Source organism: Lepus europaeus, chromosome 15 (assembly GCF_033115175.1).
Source record: "Lepus europaeus isolate LE1 chromosome 15, mLepTim1.pri, whole genome shotgun sequence".
Taxonomy (NCBI): domain Eukaryota; kingdom Metazoa; phylum Chordata; class Mammalia; order Lagomorpha; family Leporidae; genus Lepus; species Lepus europaeus.
In genome coordinates, this window is record NC_084841.1 from 71,207,680 (window position 1) to 71,232,289 (window position 24,610).

The 24,610-nt window shown below is 36.7% G+C and overlaps 1 protein-coding gene and 1 pseudogene across 1 annotated transcript in view; one reads left to right on the forward strand and one right to left on the reverse strand.

The window, feature by feature from the left end:
- Window positions 1–18,901, forward strand: part of SLCO6A1 (solute carrier organic anion transporter family member 6A1) — a 138,109-nt gene extending 119,208 nt beyond the window's left edge. The window contains exons 12-14 of the mRNA XM_062211958.1: window positions 8,132–8,196; window positions 10,545–10,682; window positions 18,759–18,901. Of these exons, the coding sequence (XP_062067942.1) occupies window positions 8,132–8,196; window positions 10,545–10,682; window positions 18,759–18,901 (346 nt within the window). The remainder of the gene's footprint in view (window positions 1–8,131; window positions 8,197–10,544; window positions 10,683–18,758) is intronic.
- LOC133774765 (U2 spliceosomal RNA) lies at window positions 5,800–5,969 on the reverse strand (annotated as a pseudogene).
- Window positions 18,902–24,610: the final 5,709 nt, after the last annotated feature.

The following is a 24,610-nucleotide window of genomic DNA, read 5'->3' on the forward strand; positions in this document are numbered from 1 at the left end:
GACAGGGATAATTGCTTGCATCTCAATCAAGATTTAAGCTCATTTGAGGATAGGCTTAGGTCTTTAAAAGATGTTTTCAGTTTCCTGTTACCCTTTGACCTTTGGTGTAGTCTTTCAAGGGATCCTGACTGACAGTAGAGTGAAACCCAGGACCCTTCACTCTGAGTGAGATTTGACTCCAATTGTTATGCTCTTCATTTACAATAAAGCTTCAAAGGCTAATATTACCACTCTTTTCTACGTTGTATCGGAAATAATGCCTATCACCCTTAGATAAGAATTCAGTAGGTAGCAGGGTATGGAAAATGCATAAAATAAATAGGCTTTTTAGTTTCTTTCCATATCAGATAACAAAATGACAGAGAGTAGCTCCCTTAAAATGGAAAAAAATTAAGGGGGAGCAGATGAGGCAACAAAGAGAAACACCTACATACCAATTTAACCAGAAATATGTGAAGCCTGCTCCTGAAGGCACCCTATACAGAGAGGGACGAGATTATTGGTTGTCATGGGACAAGGTTAGGTTGAGAGGTTGTAGTGGTGACTTCAACTAGGTAGTGTTGGATGTTCTTTTACAAAATAGAACATTCTGTGTCTTGTGTATGATGCCAGTTGTACAAATTTGTGCACAGAATAAAGTTGCACAGAATGACACCCCAAAATAATTTTAATTTTAAAGTTTTTTTAAAGAGCTAGCAAATATTATAAAGTTTATATTTATTATATATATAAGTCTATAGTTAACAGTAATGCTCCCCATTTCAATTTCCTGGTTATGAAACTATACTATAGTTATATAAGATGTCTCTCACACACACACATACACACTCACATGCACACACACATATATATATATGTAGTTCTAAATTATATATTTATATTTATATAAGATGGGTGAAACTGAGTGAAGGTACATAGATACATTGTACTTGCAAGGCTATATAGTTCTTTTGAAATAAAAGTAAGAAATAAAACACACACACACACACATATATTCACACAACCAAAGTTACAAACACAGACTGACTTAAACTGGAAAGACACATCCTGTATTATTTGATCAGAACACCTAACACTACAAATATATAAATTCTCCTTAATCAGTGATTTCAGCATGATAGTGAAAATACCAATAAAAATGTTAAACTAACTACACAGCCTGATTCCATAATTTCTTCTGCTATTCTCAAGCTACTTTTGCTTGAGAAGATGAAACAAAGAAGCAAAATAGTGGAGGCTTAGCCCTCATAAGCTAAAATGCACTATAAAATCATAATAGTTAAAAATACAGTAATCATTTATTAATAGACTGACTATAAGTCTAGAAACAGATCCTAATCACACTAGAATGTATTATATAATGAAAGTAAAATCTTAAATAAGTGCAGGAGAAATGGAGTTTTGCAAAATGATTTGGGTGTAATTGGATAGATTAGGAGGAAATTATATCCAGAACTCATATAATACACTAGGAAAATCAAATATAACAAAGGTTTAAAAGTAAAAACAAAAATTTAAAAAATGCAAATACTAGATGTTTTAGTCAGCTTTCAGTTACTACAATGAAACACCTCAAAGTTTTGGAGGTTCACAGTCCAAGATCAGACAGATCACATTGGTTTAGCCACTGGGGATGCCAGCAACATGCCAGGGTAGCACAAAGCATCACGTGGGTCTCTTTTAAAGCCATCAGGATTTGACCATGGGTCTCAACATAATGACCTAATGGAAATCCAATCACCTCCCAAAGGTCTCACCTCCAAACAACATATTTGTATTAAGTTTCCACTCCCTTGGTACCATAACATGAGGACCAAGCTTTTAGCACATGGACAACTGACAGACATCCAGACTAATATCCAAACCATAGCACCAGAAGAAGCCACTAGCACATTTCCATATTATCTTTTAAAATTGATTATTTGTAACTTGACCTAAAGTTTAGAAATTGTGAGGAAATACTGATAAATTTAGGGACGGTTTTAGCACAGCAGGTGAAGCCACCACTTGGGAAACTGCATCCCATAATAGAGTGCTGGTTTGAGTCTCAGCTATTCCACACTCCCTATTCAGCTTCTTATTGATGCTCTCAGGAGACAGCAGATGCTGATACAAATACTTGGGTTCCTGCCCTCTCTGTGGGAGATCCAGTTAGAATTCCTGGTTTCTGGTTTCTGTTTGGCCCAGACTTGACTATTTTGGGCATAAATGAATAGCTAACCAGTGGGTGGAAGATCTCAGGCTTTTTCTCTTTCTTTCTCTGTGTGTGTGTCTCTCCCTCTCTCTGTATGTCACTCTGTCTTTCAAATAAAAAAATAAATCTTCAAAAAATTAAAAAATAATAAGCAAAATCAGAAGTCAAGAAACATTATTTATAATTAATATCCTACAAAATATTTAATAGATTTATTATACAAAACACTATTGAGATTAATGATCAAGTAGAGAAGTGGGCAAGCATCAAAGAAAACAAAACATAGATAGAAAAATGAAGCAATGTTCAACCAATCCCACAACAGGGGAAATAGAAATTAAAATTTTAATGTATTTAAATGTTTTCTTATATCCTTATATCTAGTTGACAGGAATAAAACTTTGATAAATTAGTCTCTGTATAAGACTGTAGTAAAAAACACTCTCATGTATTTTTTGAGAGAGAACAATACAGTATAAACCCTATAAACAGATGTCAGCACTAAAAAAATTACAAATGTTTCTACCCTTTATGCCAACTCTTGTTCTTCATGTAATCTTTATCACAGACATTCTTCAAACAGATAAATTTACACCATGTCTTAAATGACATAGATAATCAAAACACTAGGGACAAAGGCTAAATGTGAAGGAACTAGAGACTCATTGAATAAATATTCGCAATTGAAAGATGCAATAACAAGCAACTGTTAACTGAGCAGGGAGGGTTTTAACAGTCAGATAAGAAGGGATTAATGAAGATTTACTGTATTTATTTGAAATTCAGAATTACAGAAAGAGAGAGGAAGAGAGAGAGAGAGAGAGAAAGGGAGTGGGGAGGCAGGTGGGAAAGACAGAGGGAATCTCTTCCATCTGCTGGTTTACTCTCCAAATGGCTGTGACATTCATGATTGGACCAGGCTGAGACCAGGAGCCTAGATCTCCATCCAGATCTCATAGGTGGGTGGCAGGGTCCCAAGTACTTGGATCATCTTCCAATGCTTTCCTAGGCGCATAGACAGGGAGCTGAATCGGATGTGAACCAGCCAGGGCATGAATCAGCACTCACGTGGGATTCTGGTGTTGCTGGTGTAGGCTTAATCTGCTGTGCCACAATGCCAGGTCCAGGAAAGGACTTTAAGAAAATATTATTATGTGAATATATTAAATTACAGTAGAGTGAATATGGTATGTTACCCTCTGTAAAGAAAGAAGGAATATAGAGAAATTTATTTACAATTACTCAAATTTTCATAAAGAAGCACTATATGTGTAAACACTTTCTGCAAGAGGTGAGGTAGAAGTGGTGGTACATGAGCTCAGGGATATAAGCAAGGAAGTTTCCCAAGTGGGCCCTCTTTATACTGTTTTGCTTTCCAAAAGCATGTAATTCCATTACAAATACAATCGATATATCTTAGTTTTCAAACAGCCGGTAAAAGTCAAAGCCAAAGACATAAATTACAAAACTGTTATCAAATAAGTGATGAGACTGCAGAAGTGGGGTAGAATGAAGCAGTCTGCAGAAGGTGAGTGCTTCTACAGAAGATACTAGAAAAGCTGAGTTAAGTGAGTAATGTCAGAAAGAGGCCAAAGACTAGAGACATTAAAACTCCAGGAAGTGCAGAAGGTGGTGGGGATGAGCTGGGTATTTTCCAGGTCTAAAGATATTTGACATGGGATCAACGCTGACAACCTGGACTAGACTTAGGTGGAGGACCACTGTGGGGGGCAAAACAAACTGTCATGATTTCTGGTGATTCATGTGGCTAAGAAATACAAAATTTTTATCTTTTGAGAAATTTTCTGAAATCTGAGGTTGTGTGAGGCTTATATCTAAACAAAAAGGACTCATGATTCATTTGTATCCATCAAGGTTTTCATTAAGAACAACCAGGCCTCATTTTTCTCTTCCATACCTCATTATTTTTACATAATGATAATCCTGTAATGTGATCATCTTAGTTTCATATAGGGAGGTACATCATCATTTTCAGGGAAAAAAAAAAGTGAATAAAAGAGGAACAAAAGTTACCAGATCCACTCGCTGACATTAGAAGGCAACAAGGTAGTCAGGAAAAAAAAATGCAGTTTCAATAGTATGTATTTGATTGCAATACTAAAACATTCAGGGAGGGTATTCCTGAAGAAATGATATTTGGGCTAAGACTGAGTGATGATATTTGAGCATTTTTCACATCCAGAATGACATATGTCAATACTTTAATGGGAGAAGCAGCTTTATAGTGATCTATATTATAGGCAGTGAACAAGGAAGTGGGGGGGAGGGGTTGCAAAACTGTGTCAGCCTGGAGTGAGACTGACTGATTGCTCCAAGATGCGTATTGTTGGTTTGTTTGCAATTGTAGATACTATCCTTAGAACAATGGGATGACATGAAAGGATCCCAGTGTGAGACAGTTAAACAATCAGAACTTAAAAAGCCACTCTGGCTCTTACTTTAAGAAGAGACAGGGGAGTTAAAGATGGTTGTTAGAAGATGAATCAGAATTTATTGAGGATTTTTGCATCTATGTTCATCAGGGATATTGGTCTGTAATTTTTCAATGCTGCATCTTTCTCCAGCTTAGGGATTAAGGTGATGCTGGCTTCATAGAAAGAATTTGGGAGGATTTCCTCTTTTTCGATTGTTCTGAATAGTTTGAGAAGAATTGGAGTTAGTTCTTCTTTAAATGTCTGGTAGAATTTGGCAGTGAATACATCTGGTCCTGGGCTTTTCTTTGTTGGGAGGGCCTTTATTATGTTTCAATTTCTTTCTCAGTTATGGGTCTATTTAGGTTTTCTATGTCTTCATGGTTCAATTTAGATAGGTTGTATGTATCCAGGAATCTATCCATTTCTGATAGATTTCCCTGTTTGCTGGCATACAACTCTTTGTAGTAATTTCTGATGACTCTTTTAATTTCTGATGACTCTTTTTATTTCTGTGGTGTCTGTTGTTACATTTCCTTTTTCATCTCTGATTTTATTGATTTGGGTCTTTTCTTTTTTTAGTTAGTTGAGCCAATGGTGTGTCAATTTTGTTTATTTTTTCCAAAAACCAGCTCTTCGTTTGGCTGATTTTTTGTAATGTTTTTTTGGATTAAAAAAAAAAAGATGAATCAGGCAGTTGCTTCATTTTTTCAGGCAGAAAATATTGGCTTGTAATAGTCCAGTGGAAAGAGAGATGGAGAAACGCAGAGAGATGCAAGAAAGGATACCTTTTAAATCATATTATTGGGTTCCTGATTGATTGTGGTAAATGAGGAAAATGATCTTAGGATAATAATGAAATGGGGATGAATCATTTCAGGTTGGGCAAGGATGATGGTTCTATTTCTTTTCAGTAGGGAAAGAACAGATTTTGTGCTAGATACCTACCTGACTAAATAACAATGATATGGACTAAAAATACAAATGTAGAGGTCAAATAAGAAACCACAGAAACTTCCTTTTATGTTTAGGAAGAGTACTAACATTTTTTGTAACTGAAGGTTCTTTTCAACTTAAAAATGTATTTATTTTTGAGGTAATATATTTTTAATTTATACTGTAGTCAAAGGTTGAATCCTCCACTAAAAAAAAAATTCAACAAATAAAAAGTAAAAAGATCATAGTTCAACAGGAATATAGGCAAGGACTGTAAACAACATGAATTAAAAATAAAATACTGAACTTCACTCACCTACAGTAAATTTTAAAATAGTCACAGATCATTAAAACCATAGTGGTATATAATTCTACACTTGATCTTAGCCAAAAGGCTGAGAAGTGATCATATTAACAGTTTGCATGAAAAATATTTAAAACAGTCTGACAAAACACTGAATTTGCAGCAAAACTGATACTCTCAGGCATTTTTTTCCTTTTTGACTTTCCTAAAAATATTTAATTCCCAAATAATATTAATATCCATTTTTCCAAAAAATAGATTATGTGTACGTGTCTGTATATACTGTCCACATCTGAAGTGAATGTGGTAGAATTGTCTAAAAATGCAAAATTTTAAAAAGAAAATGGATTATATACAGATAGATAGATAATGGAATACTATTTGGCCATAAAAAAGAATGAAACTCTATCAGTTGCATCAAAATGGTTGCAAATGCAGGACATCATGTTGAGTGAAATAAACTTGACACCTTAAGAAAAATTTCATGTGTTCTCAATCTATGAAATTCTTTTTTTATAAAGATTTATTTTATATTTGAAAGTCAGAGTTACACAGAGAGAGGAGAGGCAGAGAGAGAGAGAGAGGTCTTCCATTCGTTGGTTTACTCCCCAGATGGCTGTAACGGTCGGAGCTGCGCCAATCCAAAGCCAGGAGCCAGGAATTTCTTCTGGCTCTCCCACACGAGTGAGAGGCCCCAGGACTTGGGCCATCCTCTACTGCTATCTCAGGCCATAGCGGAGAGTTGGATTGAAAGACGAGCAGCTGGGACTAGAACCGGTGCCCATATGGGATGCTGCTGCTTCAGGCCAGGGCTTTAAACCACTTTGCCACAGCGCCGGCCCCTCTGTATGAAATTATAGCTTTACTCATTAGACTAAATTTTTAAACACGTATTAACTTCATTGGTTAATAATTTTGCATCAAAATAAATTCACGGAACTTGTTACAACCTGTCTAAACAGGAATTTGAGGCACTAAGAAGGATAAGACATCAGTTTGAAAAGAATCCCTATCAGAGCAACATGAATTCTGCTAAATTTGAAGCGAGAATAAATCTCAAATGTGTCATGACAAGTAGGCATTCAATCTAGTGACTAAGATGCCCTTTGGGACATCTGCATAGCATATTGGAATGCCTGAGTTCAAGTCCCAGCTCCACTGCTGAATCGCGCTTCCTGCTTCTGTGCACTCTGGGGTGCAGTAGGTGATAGCTCAAATAATTGATTCTCTACCTTCTCCATGGAAAAACTACTGAGTTCCTAGCGCCTTATGTTGGCTGTTGCAGGCATGGGGAGTGAATCAGCAGATGGGATTTCTCTCTCTCTCTCGTTCTCTCTCTCTCTCTCAAATAGAAAAACATAAAAAACAATTATTTCCTCCATAAAAAAAAAAAACTATCATGAAACTTGAGTAGAAAACTGGTGAATGAAAAATTTATAAAAGAAAATGCCCCCAAATGAATCATCAGTTTACATACTGATAAGTCACTTTAAAAAAAATTATTTGAAATGCAGAAATACAGAGAGAGAGAGAGAGAGAGAGAGAATCTTCCATCTGCTGGTTCACTCTCCAAATGGTCACAATGACTGGGGCTGGGCCAGGCTGAAGCCAGGGTCCAGGAGCTTCCTCTGGGTCTCCCACATAGGTGCAGGAGCCCAAGGACCTTAGCCATTTTCTGCTGCTTTTGCAGGCCATTAGCAGGCAGCTGGATCAGAAGTGGAGTACCTGGGACTCGAACTGATGCCCATATGGGGATGCCGGTACTGCAGGTGGAGGCTTAATGTTCTAAACTACAGTGCAGGTCCCTGACAAGTCATTTTATGTTGGAGGGGAAGCCCATAGCAGTAGCCTATCTACATAAATTTATGAGGAAAAAATTAATCTCATTTGTGTCCTAATTGATGAGAATTTATGATTCATAGTAGAAATACTAAAAGGTACAGAGTGCATTTCACATGGACAAATGAAATCTAAAGCAATGACGTGAAGAAAGTTAGAGTGTGCAGCCCATTATATCCCTTCTCTTCATGAAGAGGAAGATCTTTGGAAATGGTTGGCAAAAAAAAAAAAAAAGGATATGGAGAACTGAGAAGAATTTCATTCTGTTAATGAGCCAGATTGAACTCTGTCAACTGGCCAAATATTCTTAGAACAGTTGTTGCACAGGGGGAAAAAAAAAACAAAAACAGCTCAACCTTGAAGCCAGCAGTGTATTCTTTATAGAATAATAATGATGTGCTGATGATGTCATTACTCTTGTTTCAGGGTTGTACCTGACAAACTATGCTCTCTGGCCTTGGGAATGAGTTATACGGTTTTGAGAATATTTGGTATGAATTTTTAGCCATATTTTCATTACATCAAATTATTTGTTCTTTTGATGTGTCTATATATTTAGAATTTAAAAAATAAAATGATGCAGAACAATAAGGTGGAGTTTCTATGCAGAACTTAGCAGATAGATAGTTAAAGTGAGAATGTCTAATGTAATGTGCATCCAAATTGTTGAAAAAATATGCATATTATTTTATTTGATAGTATGAGACAATCTAATCTGCAATATGTCTATCATCTCTTAAGAATGGTTTGATAAACTGATACAAAACCATTGTTTAAGAAGCTATATTTTACATTGTTTGCTCATTTAGGAAGTCACTACCCTGGAATTGTGCTTTTAAACCTTCCTATCACTGAAGATACTGAATATGTTTCAAATATTTACATCTTCCTCAGAAGTGATTGATTCTTCTGGGGGGTGGAGAAGTTTATTCTTTGGCTTTCTTAAATATCAAAAACTGGATTCCAAATCCACTTTATACTAGAAATTCTAATTCAAGTAGTTGGTTAAAAGTACTGAGTGGGTAAAGAAATAAGATTGGACTGTATTGAAGACTGAGAAGAATGTAATAAAAATGTTTATACAATCTAAGTATGGTTCTAATGGAGATCAGGGATTCATGCTACAGCTAGATTAATTTGTGTGATTAAAAGTAGGCATTTTAACTGGAAAAAGTTCAAGCATATATTAATGCTGGACAGATAAGGAGATATTTGCAATGGAATAAGTAACATAAGGAATATCAAGTGAACTGGCAGTTTCCTGGATCAGAAAGTAAGCCATTGATGCTGATTCATTTTTGAATGGGAGAGGGCAAAATAAGATAGTATTATATATGTAAACTGACTCTAAATATTTCAGGGCTAAGCTATGACAGAATTAAAAAAGAGGACTGATATTTTTCTGATATACATTTAAAGAAACCCTATTTGCTGGAGGGGAGAAATACTTAACAGGAAACAAATGTGTAGAAAAAGAAAAGAGACTTGCTGAAGTCTGAGTTACTGGGTTCTGGGAGTTGTACAGAGACAATTGTATACAGACAGTTGTACAGAGACAATCAACATAACCAAGATTATTATGGATTGGAAAAATACAGTGGGGAGTATTAAAAGTGAATAGTAGGAGCCGGTGCTGTGGCTCACATGGCTAATCCTCTGCTTGAGGCGCCGGCATCCCATATGAGTGCCAGGTTCTAGTCCCGGTTGCTCCTCTTCCAGTCCAGCTCTCTGCTGTGGCCCGGGGGGGGGGGGGGGGCAGTGGAGGATGGTCCAAGTGATTGGGCGCCTGCACCCGCATGAGAGACCAGGAGGAAGTGCCTGGCTCCTGGCTTTGGATCAGTGCAGCGCTGGCCGTAACGGCCATTTGGGGGGTGAACCAATGGAAGGAAGACCTTTCTCTTTGTCTCTCCTTCTCACTGTCTGTAACTCTAACTCTCAAATAAAATAAATAAAGTCATTTAAAAAAAAAGTGAATAGTAGACTGGGGCTTTAAGACTTCAGCAACCATAACAAAAGTATTATCATTCATTGAGAGAGGAAATCTAGGTAATGGACATTGGCAGGCTTCAAGAGTCATGAGAAGAGAGGACCCTGGTAATGTCATAAGATGGTCAATCATTAGAAACTTTAGTTGTGAGAACCCAGTTCTGATGCCTTTGGGCTGCTGGGGTGTGTATGGGGGTTACCCAGTTGCCCATGAATGCATGACTGTTTCTTCACTTCTAGCTGAGAGGCAACACTTTTGCTGAAGCAGTGCTGCCTCTCAGAGTACGTGCAGGTTTCTCAGGCAGCCCTGGTGCTCCTTTGGACCTGAAGTCTTCTGAATCTGGAGCTACTACTAAGAACAGCAAAGATTTGCATTTCCAGTTGTTTTCCTCACTACCTTGATAAATAACAGTTATACATTCCAAAGTCATTTTTTAGTCGTTGAAAATTTCACGGGGATCTTAGAAAATACAATGAGTTCACAAAATCAGTGTTTTAGTACCTCTATTTTAGATAATTTCTCCTAAATTTTTCATATAGAAATCAACAAAAATTTTGATATGCATTCTAAATAACATGCACAAAATTCTAAAAAGATTACAATCTACTAGTTTTTTATGACTGCAAAATAAGATTTTTTTTAAAACAGACATTGCTTCCAGTGATTAACAATCCTATCTATAGGTAAATTATCAGATAATTTTAAATATTTTTAGAGTGATGACTTATCATATTTGTACATTTTAAACATATATATGAAGAGATATAGATATTAAATGCTTAATTTTAAAACAAAGTTACCATAACTTCAAGCATTTTTATGGAGAATTTGTAATCATTGTGTATTTTACAGGAAGTATTCCTGGACCATTAATTTTTAAAATGACAGTAGAAACTTCTTGTACCTTTCGGGATTCAGAACAATGTACTCGCATAGGACGTTGCTGGATGTATGACAAGACAAAAATGGCCTATCAATTTATAGGAATATGTAAGTTATATATAATCAAGAACTGTAGAGGAATATAATTGTTTTAAAAGCTTAAGGATGTTTACAATCAGATCGAGAAACAATAAACCAAGAACAAATAAATAGTTTGATTGAGTTTATGATACACAGAAAATGTTTTAGAAGCCAAAGTAACATAGGATTTCTGTAAATATTTGAGTCAATGCATTAAATACACAATAGGTCTATGCTGATTCTCAAAGAAGGAGTGGAAAATAGTAGAATTTCAGTTTGGGAGCTAACCTAGCCTGCTTCTGTACAAGTATAAAACCAGACTGACTGATTGTGTGACACTTTCTATTTCCATGGATAAGAGTTAAGTAAATCTGAGGCCGGCACTGCGGCTCACTAGGCTAATCCTCCGCCTTGCGGCGCCGGCACACCAGGTTCTAGTCCCGGTCCGGGCGCCGGATTCTGTCCCGGTTGCCCCTCTTCCAGGCCAGCTCTCTGCTGTGGAGTGCAGTGGAGGATGGCCCAAGTCCTTGGGCCCTGCACCTGCATGGGAGACCAGGAGAAGCACCTGGCTCCTGCCATTGGATCAGCGCGGTGCGCCGGCCGCAGCGCGCCAGCCGCGGCGGCCATTGGAGGGTGAACCAACGGCAAAGGAAGACCTTTTTCTCTGACTCTCTCTCACTGTCCACTCTGCCCGTCAAAAAAAAAAAAAAAAAAAAAAAAAAAAAAAAAAAAAAAAAAAAAAAAAAAGAGTTAAGTAAATCTGAGCCAAATTATTAAACCTCTTGGAAGCATGAAGATAATCTTATCTTTCTTAGATGTGAATCTTACATTTTTCTTCTGTTCAATGGTGTAATGGATCTTGGAACTTAGCAAGCAATTTGTTGAACAAATAACGGATGTAGGGATGCTGTGGTGGTGGAGACAATGGTCAAAGTGTTGGGAAAATCTACATAGGTTTGTATTACTTTTTTTAAAAAAGAGATGTATTTATTTTATTTGAAAGTCAGAGCTACACAGAGAGAGAAGAGGCAGGGAGAGAGAGAGGTCTTCCATCTGCTGGTACACTCCCCAATTGGCTGCAACGGACAAAGTTGGGCCAATCCAAAGCCAGGAGCCAGGAGCTTCCTCTGGCTCTTCCCATGCACATGAAGGGACCTGGACCATCTTCCTCTGCTTTCCCAGGCCACAGCTGAGAGCTGGATTAGACGTGGAGCAGCCAGGACATGAACCAGCACCCATATGGGCTGCAGCACCACAGGAAGCAGCCCTACTCGCCATGCCACAGCACTGGCCCCAGAGGCATTGTTTTTAAGGAAGTCTTTTTAAAACATTGCTGAGAAATCACTCATGGGAACCAGAAAGGGGAAAAAAAATATGGTATATACAAATGATAAAGAAATGAAAAAATACCATTACAAAAAAAATCAGTAATAAAGAAAGGGGCTGGTCTTGATATGTAGCAGGTGAAGCCACACTTGCAATGCTGGCATCCCATATAGGTGCTGGTTCCTGCCCTGCCTTCCTCGATTCCAATCCAGATCCCTGATAATGGCTTGCAAAAAACAGTGGAAGAGTGACACAGTGCTTGGGCTCTGTCACCCATGTTAGAGTCCCAGATGAAGCTCCTGGCTCCTGGCTTTGGCTTGGCCTAACCCCTGGCTATTGCAGACATCTGGAGCATGAACCAGCGGATGGAAGACTTCTCTCTCCATCTCTTTCTCTGTAGGTCTGAATTTCAAATAAAATAAATAAATCCTTGAAAAAATAATAATAATAAAGGACAGCAAGAGAGGAATATTGGAACAAAAGAATAAAAAATAGAAACCCAATCAACAATAATATATCCTTACTTATAATTAATTAAATGTCAATTGATTCAATTATTTAATAAAAAATCAGAGCAAGGCTGAATCTAGTGTTATATCTCAAGGACCTAGAAAAAAAATTGAGCCAAAATTCAGTAGAAGGAAGAAAATAATAAAGATAAAAGCAGAAGCAAATGAAAAGAGATTAGAAAAGAAAAAAAAAAGGTCAATGAAATTGAATTTCTTTATTTTTTTTTGCAATGATAAGCAAAACCGATAGACTTTTGGTTAGAATAACAAAGTTAAAAGACAGATCAAACAAATGAAATTACATATGAAAGAGGAACCATTACAAAGAATGCAGTAACTTTTATGAATAGTTATATACCAACACATTGAGTAAATGTGTATAAAATTTAAAATTTCCTACAAATGCATAACTTACTAAGAATCATGAAGGAGAAAATCTATCTAGATCTTAATAATAAGGAGATCAAATCAGTAACCAAAACTTGATTCACTTGTGAATTGTACCAAATAGTTAAGGAATAAATAATATTAATTCCTTTCAAGTTATTCCAAAATTGGAAGAGGAAGGAATGTAGCAAATCAACATAATAAGGGCAACTGTGATCAGTCCTCAGTCATGAGGATTATGTGAACAGATAAAAGCTTTTCATCTAGACTTTATTTAATGAAATTTTACAGAATTCATGCAATTGTTCTAATATTTTGTGGTGGAATCTTTAAGGTTTTCTAAATATCATGCCATCTGTGGAGACAGTTGTACATCTTCCTTTATAATTTACATAAATTTTTCTTTCTTTCTTTTGTGTAACTGCTTTGGCTAGGAATTTCCATACTATGTTACATAGAAGTGGTAAGGGTGAACATCTCTGCTCTTTTATGAATTCTAAAAAAAAAGTCACTAGTTAAAACCACAATGTCAAAACTACCATGAAAGATTGCCTCACACTTGTAAAATTTTTTGCAAAAACAGAATTAAAGGATAAATTTATTTTAGGAGAAAAAAATTTGAAGACATTTTTTATAATTTGCATTTTCCATGGGTTTCTTAAGGACCATTTATGTATGCTACTGGATATCAAGACCTGTTACAAAACTATAAAAACAATACAGAGCAGTATCAGTCAAAGTAGCATCACACTGACCAGCATAACAGAATCGAGAAAACAGAAACAAATTTTAACAAGTACCCTCATCTGATTTATGGTGGAGACAGTGCAATAGTAAAAACAAAAGGATAGATAACAGAAAAGGGACCAAATACTTGAAATAACTCTTCATAAAACTGAATAACCAAATTGCTAATAAATAACAGAATGGATAGCAAACTGTGATAAATTCAACAGCAGAATCCTATACATCAATGAAAATGAAGGTTACACAACTATAAAAAAAAAAAGAATGAATTGCTCAAGTCTAATTTTGAAGGAAAGTAGAGAAATGAATGTAAACATGCTCATGATTTGATTTACCTATTTTGACCCATTATATATGCATATATGCTTTCTAAAATCAAAGAAAACTAAAGTTTGTGGGTTAGTACCTTGAGGAATTGTGAGCAGGGATTCTGGCATGAGAACAATGGTTTATTGCTGATCCCGAAATCAAAAGAGAAATCAAAAAATTTCTGGAAACACATGAAGATGACCATACAACATATCAAAAATTATCAAACAATACTTTTCATAAAAAAGTTGTATTTAATAACATTAACATAGATCTTATGAGTTCAGTTTGACTGTTTTTGATAATTGATAGACCAGTAGAAACAGCATCCAAAACAGGATAGAGGAATTTCTTCCATGGCACTCCCTTTCCAGTTAATTCCTCTCCTCCCATGCAAATCTGTTTCAGATTTCTATTAAAATTATATTAGTTTTACCTGGGCTAGGGCCCAGGCACTGGTCTCCTTCGAGGAGAGGAGCTCAGCTAAGTCTACACCAACAGACAAGAAGAAAACTTCCTTCTGAGGGAAAAAAAAAAAAAGATATTTACCACACCAAACATGAGTGTGTCACCTCAGACACACCCTTCACCCTGGAACACAGAACAGAGCTCCTAGGTATTCCCTGAAAGCATACACTCCACTAATAATCTCAGACATGGTCCAAAGATAAAAGCCACCACAGTGAAAAACAAAAACAAAAACAAAAACAAAAACAAAGAAACCAATAAGTATCTCCATAGATGCCAAATAACAAATGCTCCAATTCAAGAAACAAAAATAAGACAACATGACACTCCCCCAAAAAATACAGCATTTCAATACAAGATTGTGAAGATGATGAGATTGAAGAAATGCCAGAATGGAATTAAAAACATTGATCATAGGATAACTTAGAAGTAATCAGAAGCAAATGCACAAACTAATGAAATCCATACATGACATGAAAGAAATTTTCTCCCACAAAATTGAGATCTTAAAGAGAAGTCAAAATGAAATCTTGGAGGGGTTGGCACCGTGGCTCACTTGGCTAATCCTCTGCCTGCGGCACCGGCATCCCATATGGGCACTGGGTTCTAGTCCTGGTTGCCCCTCTTCCAGTCCAGCTCTCTGCTATGGCCCAGGAGGGCAGTGGAGGATGGCCCAAGTGCTTGGGTGCCTGCACTCGTGTGGGAGACCAGGAGGAAGCACCTGGCTGCTGGCTTTGGATCTGCATGGCTCTGGCTGCAGTGGCCATTTGGGAGGATGAACGAACGGAAGGAAGACCTTTCTCTCTGTGTCTCTCTCTCACTGTCTAACTCTATCTGTCAAATAAATTTTTTAAAAAATGAAATCTTGGAAATGAAGAATTCTATAGAAGAAATAAAGATGCAGTGGAGAGCCTTAACAACAGAATTGGTGAAGCAGAAGAATATCTGACTCAAAAGACAAAGCACAGGAAACTATACAGTCAGACTATAGAAATTAGAAAACTAAAAAACACTGTTAGGAATCTATAAGGTACTATCGAATAACCTAACATATGGGTTCTAGGAGTTCCTGAAGGCATGGAAAGAGACAAAGGATCAGAAGGCCTTTTTAATGAAATAATAACAGAAAATTTCCCCAATTTGGAGGAAAAAAGGGACATCCAAGTAGAGGAAGCAAATAGAACTCTTAATAAACATGACTAGAAAAGCTCTTCACCACAACACATTGTAATCAGACTCCCACAGTAAAATATAAAGAAAAGATTCTAAAATGTGCATTAGAGAAATGCCAGATTACTCTCAAAGGATCTCCAATTAGACTCACAGTGGACTTCTCATTAGAAACCCTACAGGCTAGGAGAGAATGGTGAGATATATTCCAAGTACTAAAGCAAAAAAAAAAAAAAATTGTCAAACCAGAATACTATACCCTGTGAAGTTCTCATTTATGAACAAAGGTGAAATAAAGACCATGACAAACAGAAATTGAAAGAATTTGTCACCACTCGTATAGCCCTGCAGAAGATGCTTAAGGATGTGCTGCACAAAGAAACACAGAAACATGATCATCGCTACAGAAGAAGGAAAAGGAAGGAAATCTCCCCAGTAAAAATACACAGGAAATCCAAAGTACAAAATAGGAACATTTATGGAAAAATGACAGGGCAAAGTTGTTACTTATGAATAATCACCCTAAATGTAAATGGCCTTAATCTCCAGTTAAAAGTCACAGACTGGCTGAATGGATTAAAAAGCAAAACCCATATATTTGCTGCCTGCAAGAAACACATTCCACTAACAAAGATGCACACAGTCTAAAAGCAAAAGGATGGGAAAAAATAGTCCATGCTAACAGAAACCAAAAAGGAGCTGGTGTAGCCATTCTAATATCAGGCAAAATAGACTTTAACACAAAAACTGTTAAAAGAGAAAAAGAAGGACACTATGTAATGATTAAGGGATCAAATAAACATGAAGATGTTAACTATTATAAACACATATGCACCTAATTTCAGGGCACCTGTCTGTTTAAAAGAAATGTTAAGGGATCTAAAGGGAGGCATAGACACAGACTCAAATACAACAGTAATAGGGGATTTCAATACTCCACTTTCAGCAACGGACAGATCAACCAGACAGAAGATCAGCAAGGAAACAGCAGTTAATCGATACTATTGACCAATGGACTTAGTAGATATCTACAGGACTTACCATCCTACAGTTGCAGAATACACATTCTTCTCACCAGTGCATGAAACCTTCTCTAGAATTGACTTCATGTTAGGCCATAAAACAAGTCTCAACAAATTCAAAAAAATAGAAATCATACTATGCATCTTCTCAGACCACAATGCAATGAAAAGGGAAATCAACAACTCAGGAATCTCTAGAACATATGCAAACACATGGAGACTGAACAACATGCTCCTGAATGAACAATGGGTCATAGAAGAAATCAAAAGAGAAATCAAAAAATTTCTGGAAACACATGAAGATGACCATACAACATATCAAAACTTACGGGGTACAGCAAAAGCAGTGTTAAGAGTAAAGTTTATAGCAATTGGTGTCTACATCAAGAAATTGGAAAGGCACCAAATAAATGAGCTATCAATGCATCTCAAGGATCTAGAAAAACATCATCAAATCAAACCCAAAACTAGTAGGAGAAAAGAAATAATTAAAATTAGAAAATGAATCAACAAAATTGAAACAAAAATAAAACCACCAAAGATCAACAAAACGAAGAGGTGGTTTTTAGAAAAAATAAACAAAATTGATATACCATGGGCCCAACTAACCAAAAAAAAAAAAAAAAAAGGAAAGAGAAGACCTAAATCAATAAAATTAAAGATGAAAAAGGAAATGTAACAACTGACACCACAGAAATAAAAAGAATCAGCAGAAATTACTACAAAGAGCTGCATGCCAACAAACTGGAAAATCTAGAAGAAATGGATAGATTCCTGGACACATACAGCTTACTTAAATTGAGCCATGAATACATGGACAACCTAAACAGATCCATTACCAAGACAGAAATTTAATTAGTAATAAAGACCCTAAAACATAGTAAAGCCCAGGACCAGATGGCTTCACTGCTGAATTCTACCAGACATTTAAAGAACTAACTCTACTTCTTCCAAGTTATTCAGGGTAATTAATGTTTCATTATCTTTATTGTTACTTTACTATTGGAGTCTTGCAAATTCTCTCTTCTATTTCCTTGCATAGGTATGTTGTTATGATCTGTATTCATCCCAAGGTGCTTTGTAACACTAGCACTTACTGCTTCTAACTGTGATTTGGTAGTTATCTAATCTCCTTCCTACCCCTTCTCCCACACTTTTCAAGTCTCTAGTAATTACTATTTTATGTTCAGATTGATTTAAAAAAAAACTCTTCATCTGTTTGTACTGGGAAAATGATACATATTTCAAACAGCAGAAAGAAAGAAAGAAAGAAAGAAAGAAAGAAAGAAAGAAAGAAAGAAAGAAAGAAAGAAAGAAAGAAAGAAGGGAGGGAGGGAGGGAGGGAAGAAGGAAGGAAGGAAGGAAGGAAGGAAGGAAGGAAGGAAGGAAGGAAAGAAAGAAAGAAAGAAAGAAAGAAAGAAAGAAAGAAAGAAAGAAAGAAAGAAAGAAAGGAAGGAAGGGAGGAAGGAAGAAGGAAAGAAAGCAAAGCAAAGCAAAGCAAAACTGCATGAAGTGACAGGTTCTAATTGGTATTAAGTTTTGAAAGCAGGCATTTAGGGCCAGCATTGTGGCACAGTGGTTTACACCACTGCTTGCAACACAGGCATCTTATATCACCAATACTGGTTTGATTCCCTGTTGCTCCTCTTCTGATCCAATTTTCTACTAATGCACCTTGGAAGAAAGTTGAAGATGGTCCAAATACTTGGTCCCTTGCCCACTCATGTGAGACCAGAATGGAATTCCTGGCTCCTATGTTTGCCATGGCCCAGACTTGGCTATTGCAGCCATTTGGGAAGTGAACCAGCAGATGGAAGATCTCTCTCTCTCTCCCCCCCCCCTCTCTGTCTCTCCATCTCTCTGTTGCTCTGCCTTTCAAGTAAAGAAATATTTTTAAAAGGTGAAACAAATTTCTTTTTATGTTTCAGAATTAACATATTATATGAAATAATGGCATACCTTCTGTTTTGGGTCATATGACTAATGTTTAGTAAACACTAAAAATATCTTTTAAGATCACGTAATAATTTAATTTTGCACATAGGGAATTTATACCTTTAGGGATGAACTACATTTACCTTTTTCTTGGTCAATGGTATTCTTTCCACAGACATTTTGTTTCTAAATAAAATGACAAACCTGATTATTGAATTTTTAAATTTCAGGTGTTTTTTGCAAATTATGCACTATATTCTTCACTGCTGTTGCATTTTATGTATATAAAGGTATTAGAAAGGAAAGCACTGAAAGCTTGCCTATACCTATGAGGATTCTGAGAGCTAAAGGAAGGGAAAGAACTGATTCATAACTGGATCATCACTGTGTAAGAATTTCATGTTTTCTACTTTTCAATGTGATATTATATTGATAAAATATAAAATAATAATATAGTTACATGTTTAACAAATGAGTATGCTTCATTTATTTCTGTAAATTTTATTATGGGTAAAAATATAATAAAATTGTAGTCTTAATGGCTGTGAATTTTGAAGAAATATTATAAGAACATATTGCATGCTACCAATAGGAAATTGATCATTTTATTGGCTGTTAAAGTTGAGGTGAAAATGGGAAAATGAAATAAGTGATTTCTTTCAATGGTGATAAAGCAACAGATGTGTCCAAGATCTAATTATGTTAGTTAGTATTTTCTTCTCTTTAAACATTTCTTAAAATTTTTATTAAGATTTAATGATTGTACTTATGTACAGAGTATAGTGTAAACATTTCAATGAATGTTTATAATGTATTCTGGCAAATATTTCTCTCCATGTTATTAGTTTATGATTAGAGCCTGCAAGTTCCAGTCTTCTATTTGCTCAGAAAATTTATGATACGTTTTTGTGGACTGTAGTCATCCTACTGTGCTGTGGAACACTAAGTTACTCCTTCTGTCTTAACCGTGTTTTGGTAACCATTGTCCAGCCTCCCTCTATCCACTTTCCACCCTTCTCAGACCCTAGTAATAGTTATCTTATGTTTGGATAGACTACTTTGGGTTCCCACATAGGAGAGGGAACACACAGTATTTGTCTTTCTGTATCTGGCAAGTTTCACCTAATGTAATGTCTTCCAGTTCCGTCCATTTTACTGTAGTCCCACTGCTAGGCAAATATCCTAAAGAAATGAAATCATTACATAGGTTCATTCTGATGGCAGCTATATCATTTGGCCATGTAGTATATGGATGACAAAGTTTCTTGTAGTTTGTTCTTGTTACTTTTCAATTGTGCTTTGGATTCCGGTCATATAATGAATATTATGTAAGTTGAAGTAATATTTCTTTTCAAAAATAGACCATTTAAAACTTTTATTTGGATATTTATCTATGTATTTATTTAAATGAAAAGCAGAGTAACAGAGATAGAGACAAAGAAGAAAGAAGGAGGGAGAGAGGGAGAGGGAGAGGAAGGGGGGGGAGAGAGAATCTTCCATACCTTGATTCACTCCCTAAATGCCCATAGTAGCCAAACTAGGAATCAGAAACTCCATCTAGGTCTCCCACTCTCCCACATGGGTGGCAGGAACCCACATTCTTGGGCCATCATCTTCTGCTTTCCAGGCACCTTAACAGGAAGCTTGATGGGAAGCAGAGGCGGAACATGTTCACATGCATTCTGATATGAGATGCGGAAGTCTCAGGCAGCGGCTTTAATGTGCTGCACCACAACACTTGCTCCACTGAAAGCCATTCAAACATTATCATTTTCTTCATCTATGATTGGACAAGAAGACATTTACTCAGACAGTTTCTCCGGTCTACTGACCACCTTAAAATGCATATTCTAAGTCTCCTTTAATTTAGTAATTATAAAATTCTGTATGATCACAAACCTTTACATTTTTATCTTCACTTGAATTTTATTGACAAAGGCTACCTATTAAGCTGAACTGATATATCCATTTGTGCTTTATACTTCATTTTATGATTAATCACTAATCATGTGAAGAAATAGTCACACTTGATTGTGGAAAATGTGTCAATCATTTATGAGATTTTTCTGAAGCCAACATATGCCTGCAGAATTTTTGTTGTAATATTCATACAATATTTGTGCTTTCATCCAAATTATATTTTCAAAATATTGGCTAAAAATTAAGCTGCTGTATAGCAAAGATATTCTCTGCAATGTTTCCTGGTTCTCCTAGAAGTAATAACTGACAAAATTGCTTCTTTTGTTCTACTAGTCAATGACCTTGTAACTCAAGGTCACACGGTTGGAAGGAGGAGGAAATGTGATTGAAAGGGTATTCAAACCTTGCTTCCTGTACTTTTCTTCCTTAATTTCAACATCCATTTATGAAATGATAAAACCAGTGTTACATGCAACCCTGCTTCACTGACTCCTCTGTTTGAACCAGCAGGATCACAGGTTGTCCAGGATCCGAAGGTGAAAACCAGAATCTATCTTTAAAGATTCTACATGATTTCCTGCTGTGTCCTGTATTCTGAAGAGGATAATCACACGTGGTGTTTACCTAGATTGCAGAAATTTATTTTTGCTAATCTGTATTTTAATAATAAAGGACCTTCTTAAGAAACATTTCTGGTTGCTTTCTGTAGGATTTTTAAACATAACCCAAAGGAAATTAAATTGGCAAACAAAAAAGCAGTCTGCACCTTAATGTTTATTGCAGCTCAATTCACAATAGCTAGGACCTGGAATCAACCTAAATGCCCATCAACAATAGAATGGATAAAGAAATTATGGGATATGTACTCTATAGAATACTATACAGCAGTAAAAAACAATGAAATCCAGTCATTTGCAACAAAATGGAGGAATCTGGAAAACATTATGCTGAGTGAAATAAGCCAGTCCCAAAGGGACAAATATCATATGTTCTCCCTGATCAGTGACAACTAAGTGAGCACCAAAAAGGAAACCTGTTGAAGTGAAATGGACACTATGAGAAACGGTGACTTGATCAGCCCTTGCCCTGACTGTTGATGAACAACTTAATACTTTATCCCTCTTAGTATTTTTTTTTGTTTGTTCTACTTAATACTATTGGTTGAATTCTGTAATTAACACACAATTATTCTTAAGTGTTGTAACTTAACTGAAAAGTGATCCCTGTTAAATATAAGAGTGGGAATAAGAGAGGGAAGAGATTTACAATTTGGAACATGCTCAAGCTGACTTGACCCAAACGGTAGAGTTAGAAACATACCAGGGGATTCTAATTCAATCCCATCAAGGCGGCATGTACCAATGCCATCTCACTAGTCCAAGTGATCAATTTCAGTTCACAATTGATCATAATGATAGGACTAAGAGTCAAAGGGATCACATAAACAAGACTAGTGTCTGAATAATACTAACCAATAGAATAAAAAAGGGAGAGAATGATCCAACATGGGAAGCGGGATACACAGCAGATTCATAGAATGGCAGATGTCCTAAACAACACTCTGGCCTCAGAATCAGCCCTTAAGGCATTCAGATCTGGCTGAAAAGCCCATGAGAGTATTTCAGGCATGGAAAGCCAAGACACTCTGTCAAAAAAAAAAAAAATGACCTAAATGAAGGATCTCCACGCATGAGATCCCAGTGGAAGGAATGGGTCATCAAAGAAGGAGGTACCTTTCTCTGAAGGGAGAAGAGAACTCCTACTTTGACTATGACCTTGTCTAAATATGATCAGAGTTGGCAAACTCAAAAGGCTTTTGTAGCCTTGGCAACTCATGACAAGAGCCTAGGGTGATTACTGATGCCATAAACAAGAGTGTCAATTTGTTAAGTCAACAACAGGAGTCACTGTGCTCTTACTCCTCATGTAGGATCTCGGTCCTTAATGTGCTGTTCATTGTGATTTGATGCTATAACTAGTACTCAAACAGTATTTTTCACTTTGTGTTTCTATGGGGGTGCAAACTGTTGAAATCTTTACTCAGTATATGCTAAACTGATCTTCTGTATATAAAGAGAGTTGAAAATGAATCTTGATGTGAATGGAAGGGGAGAGGGAGCGGGAAAGGGGAGGGTTGCGGGTGGGAGGGAAGTTATGGGGGCGGGGAACCATTGTAACCCATATGCTGTACTTTGGAAATCTATGTTCATTAAATACATGTTAAAAACAAAACAAACAAAAAAACATAAGTTCATCAGACCTTGACTGTTGAGGAACAGTTTTTTTTTCTTTTTTTTCATACTATTTGTTGAAATCTTAACATAGAGTTAAACATGTATAAAGTCAATTGAAAATAGATCTAAGTGGGCCTATGAAAGGGAGGAGGAAGAGGGGTAGGAGTATGGGTGAGGGAGAGAGAGAGAGAGAGAGATCAATCTTTCATCCACTGGTTCACTCTCCAGATGGATGCAGCTGGGTCAGTCTGAAGACAAGAATCAAAAACTGGATCCTGATCTCCCCCATGGGTGGTGGGGGCCCAAGTGCCTTCCAGGGCACATTAATAGGAAGCTGGATGGGAAGCAGAGCAGCCAGGAGTCAAACCTGCACTTTGATATGGGACACTGGTGTTACGAGCAACTACTTAGCCCACTGCACCACCAGGCTAGCCCTAAAAACTATTATTTAAACCTGACAAAATACTGATTCTAGGTAAAAATAATAGTGAAGATTCAACTGTGCTGAAACACATTCAGACTCTGATTGTATTGTGTGTGTACTCTGGCTACAAAGCTGCATAAGTTTTGGGGAGACTTTACTGTATTTTCTTCATAAACTTATTTCTGGTGAAAGGGACAATGTAAATGAATATATACAAAATATTATAGTGGAAATGCTTATTTTTAATTGGTGAAAGTTTATTTGTGCTCTTCAATTTGTACTTATTCAAGTCTTACAATAATTGTTATAATACTATTTCCTAATTTTTCCTTTTCTGGAATCAACTTTTTACAATGGATTGAGGGCTTCACATTTACAATATTTGGCATTCAGTCTTCCATTTATGATCTAGAAAGGTGTCAGTATTTTTTTTTTACTAATAACACACTTCCCAGTTTTTGGCTTATATTTATTCTGTTGTCTCTGTCTTGCAGACACAGAGAAATAAATGTGTGTATTTAATCCATTATCTTTTTTCTAACTTTTAAAGTAAATAGTTCATGTTTTCTAAAGATTTATTTTATTTATTTGAAAGGCAGAGTTATTGAGAGAGAATGAGAGATAGAAATAGATCAACATGTAGAGACAGAGACAGAAAGAGAGATCTTCTCTGCTAATTAATGTTCCAAATGGCTGTAAGAATTGGGGCTGGGCCAGGTTAAAGCCAGGAGCCAGGAACTCTAGCTGGATTTCCTATATGGGTACAGGGGCCCAAGTACCTTAAAATAAATCTTTTAAAACATATTTTATGGTTCCAACATGGCAGATGGCAGATGGCAGATGAAGCATTAAGGAATGACATACTGCTCTAGGGTAGGGATAAACAATTTAAAAAAGTGTAGGAAGTGCACTCATGGGGAAAAGTGGAGAGAGAATCAATCTGGAACTCCTACAAGAGGAAGAGGAATGCCATGGACCAGTGTGGAGGGTGTGGATAGAAGCACTAACATGAACACAAGCACAGCTGTAGCAGCCAAGAGCTGGAGCAGGTGGCAGTTTGGAGATAGAAGTGAGACCAGACTGCAGCAACCCAAGGTGGTAGAGCCACAGGGAGAGTCTGATGTGAGACCAGACTAGGGCCCTGGGGGCTAGTGATTGGCAGTGGTTTCCCAGGGACCCAGTGGAAGTAGAGGGGATGTTTATCTTGCCCAAACTTCCCTTCAGGGCCCACTGAGCAGGTGCAATTTTGGATTTGGGAGGCAGCTGCAGAAGCCTTTATGTGCACATGTAGCAACTAGCTGAAACAAGAGACCTTCTCAGCAGTACTGGTGGCAGTGGAGGGCAGGGAGCACCATTCAACCAGTGGCTCTTGTGTATGCATGTGATCTCGAATTTCTAGCAGAGGGAACAATCGCAGTCCCCACTGACTTTGAGCCTGGCTGAGAGGTGGTGGAGCAACTGCATAGGATAGTGAGGGGCCTGCAACCTCTCCAGATCAAGATGC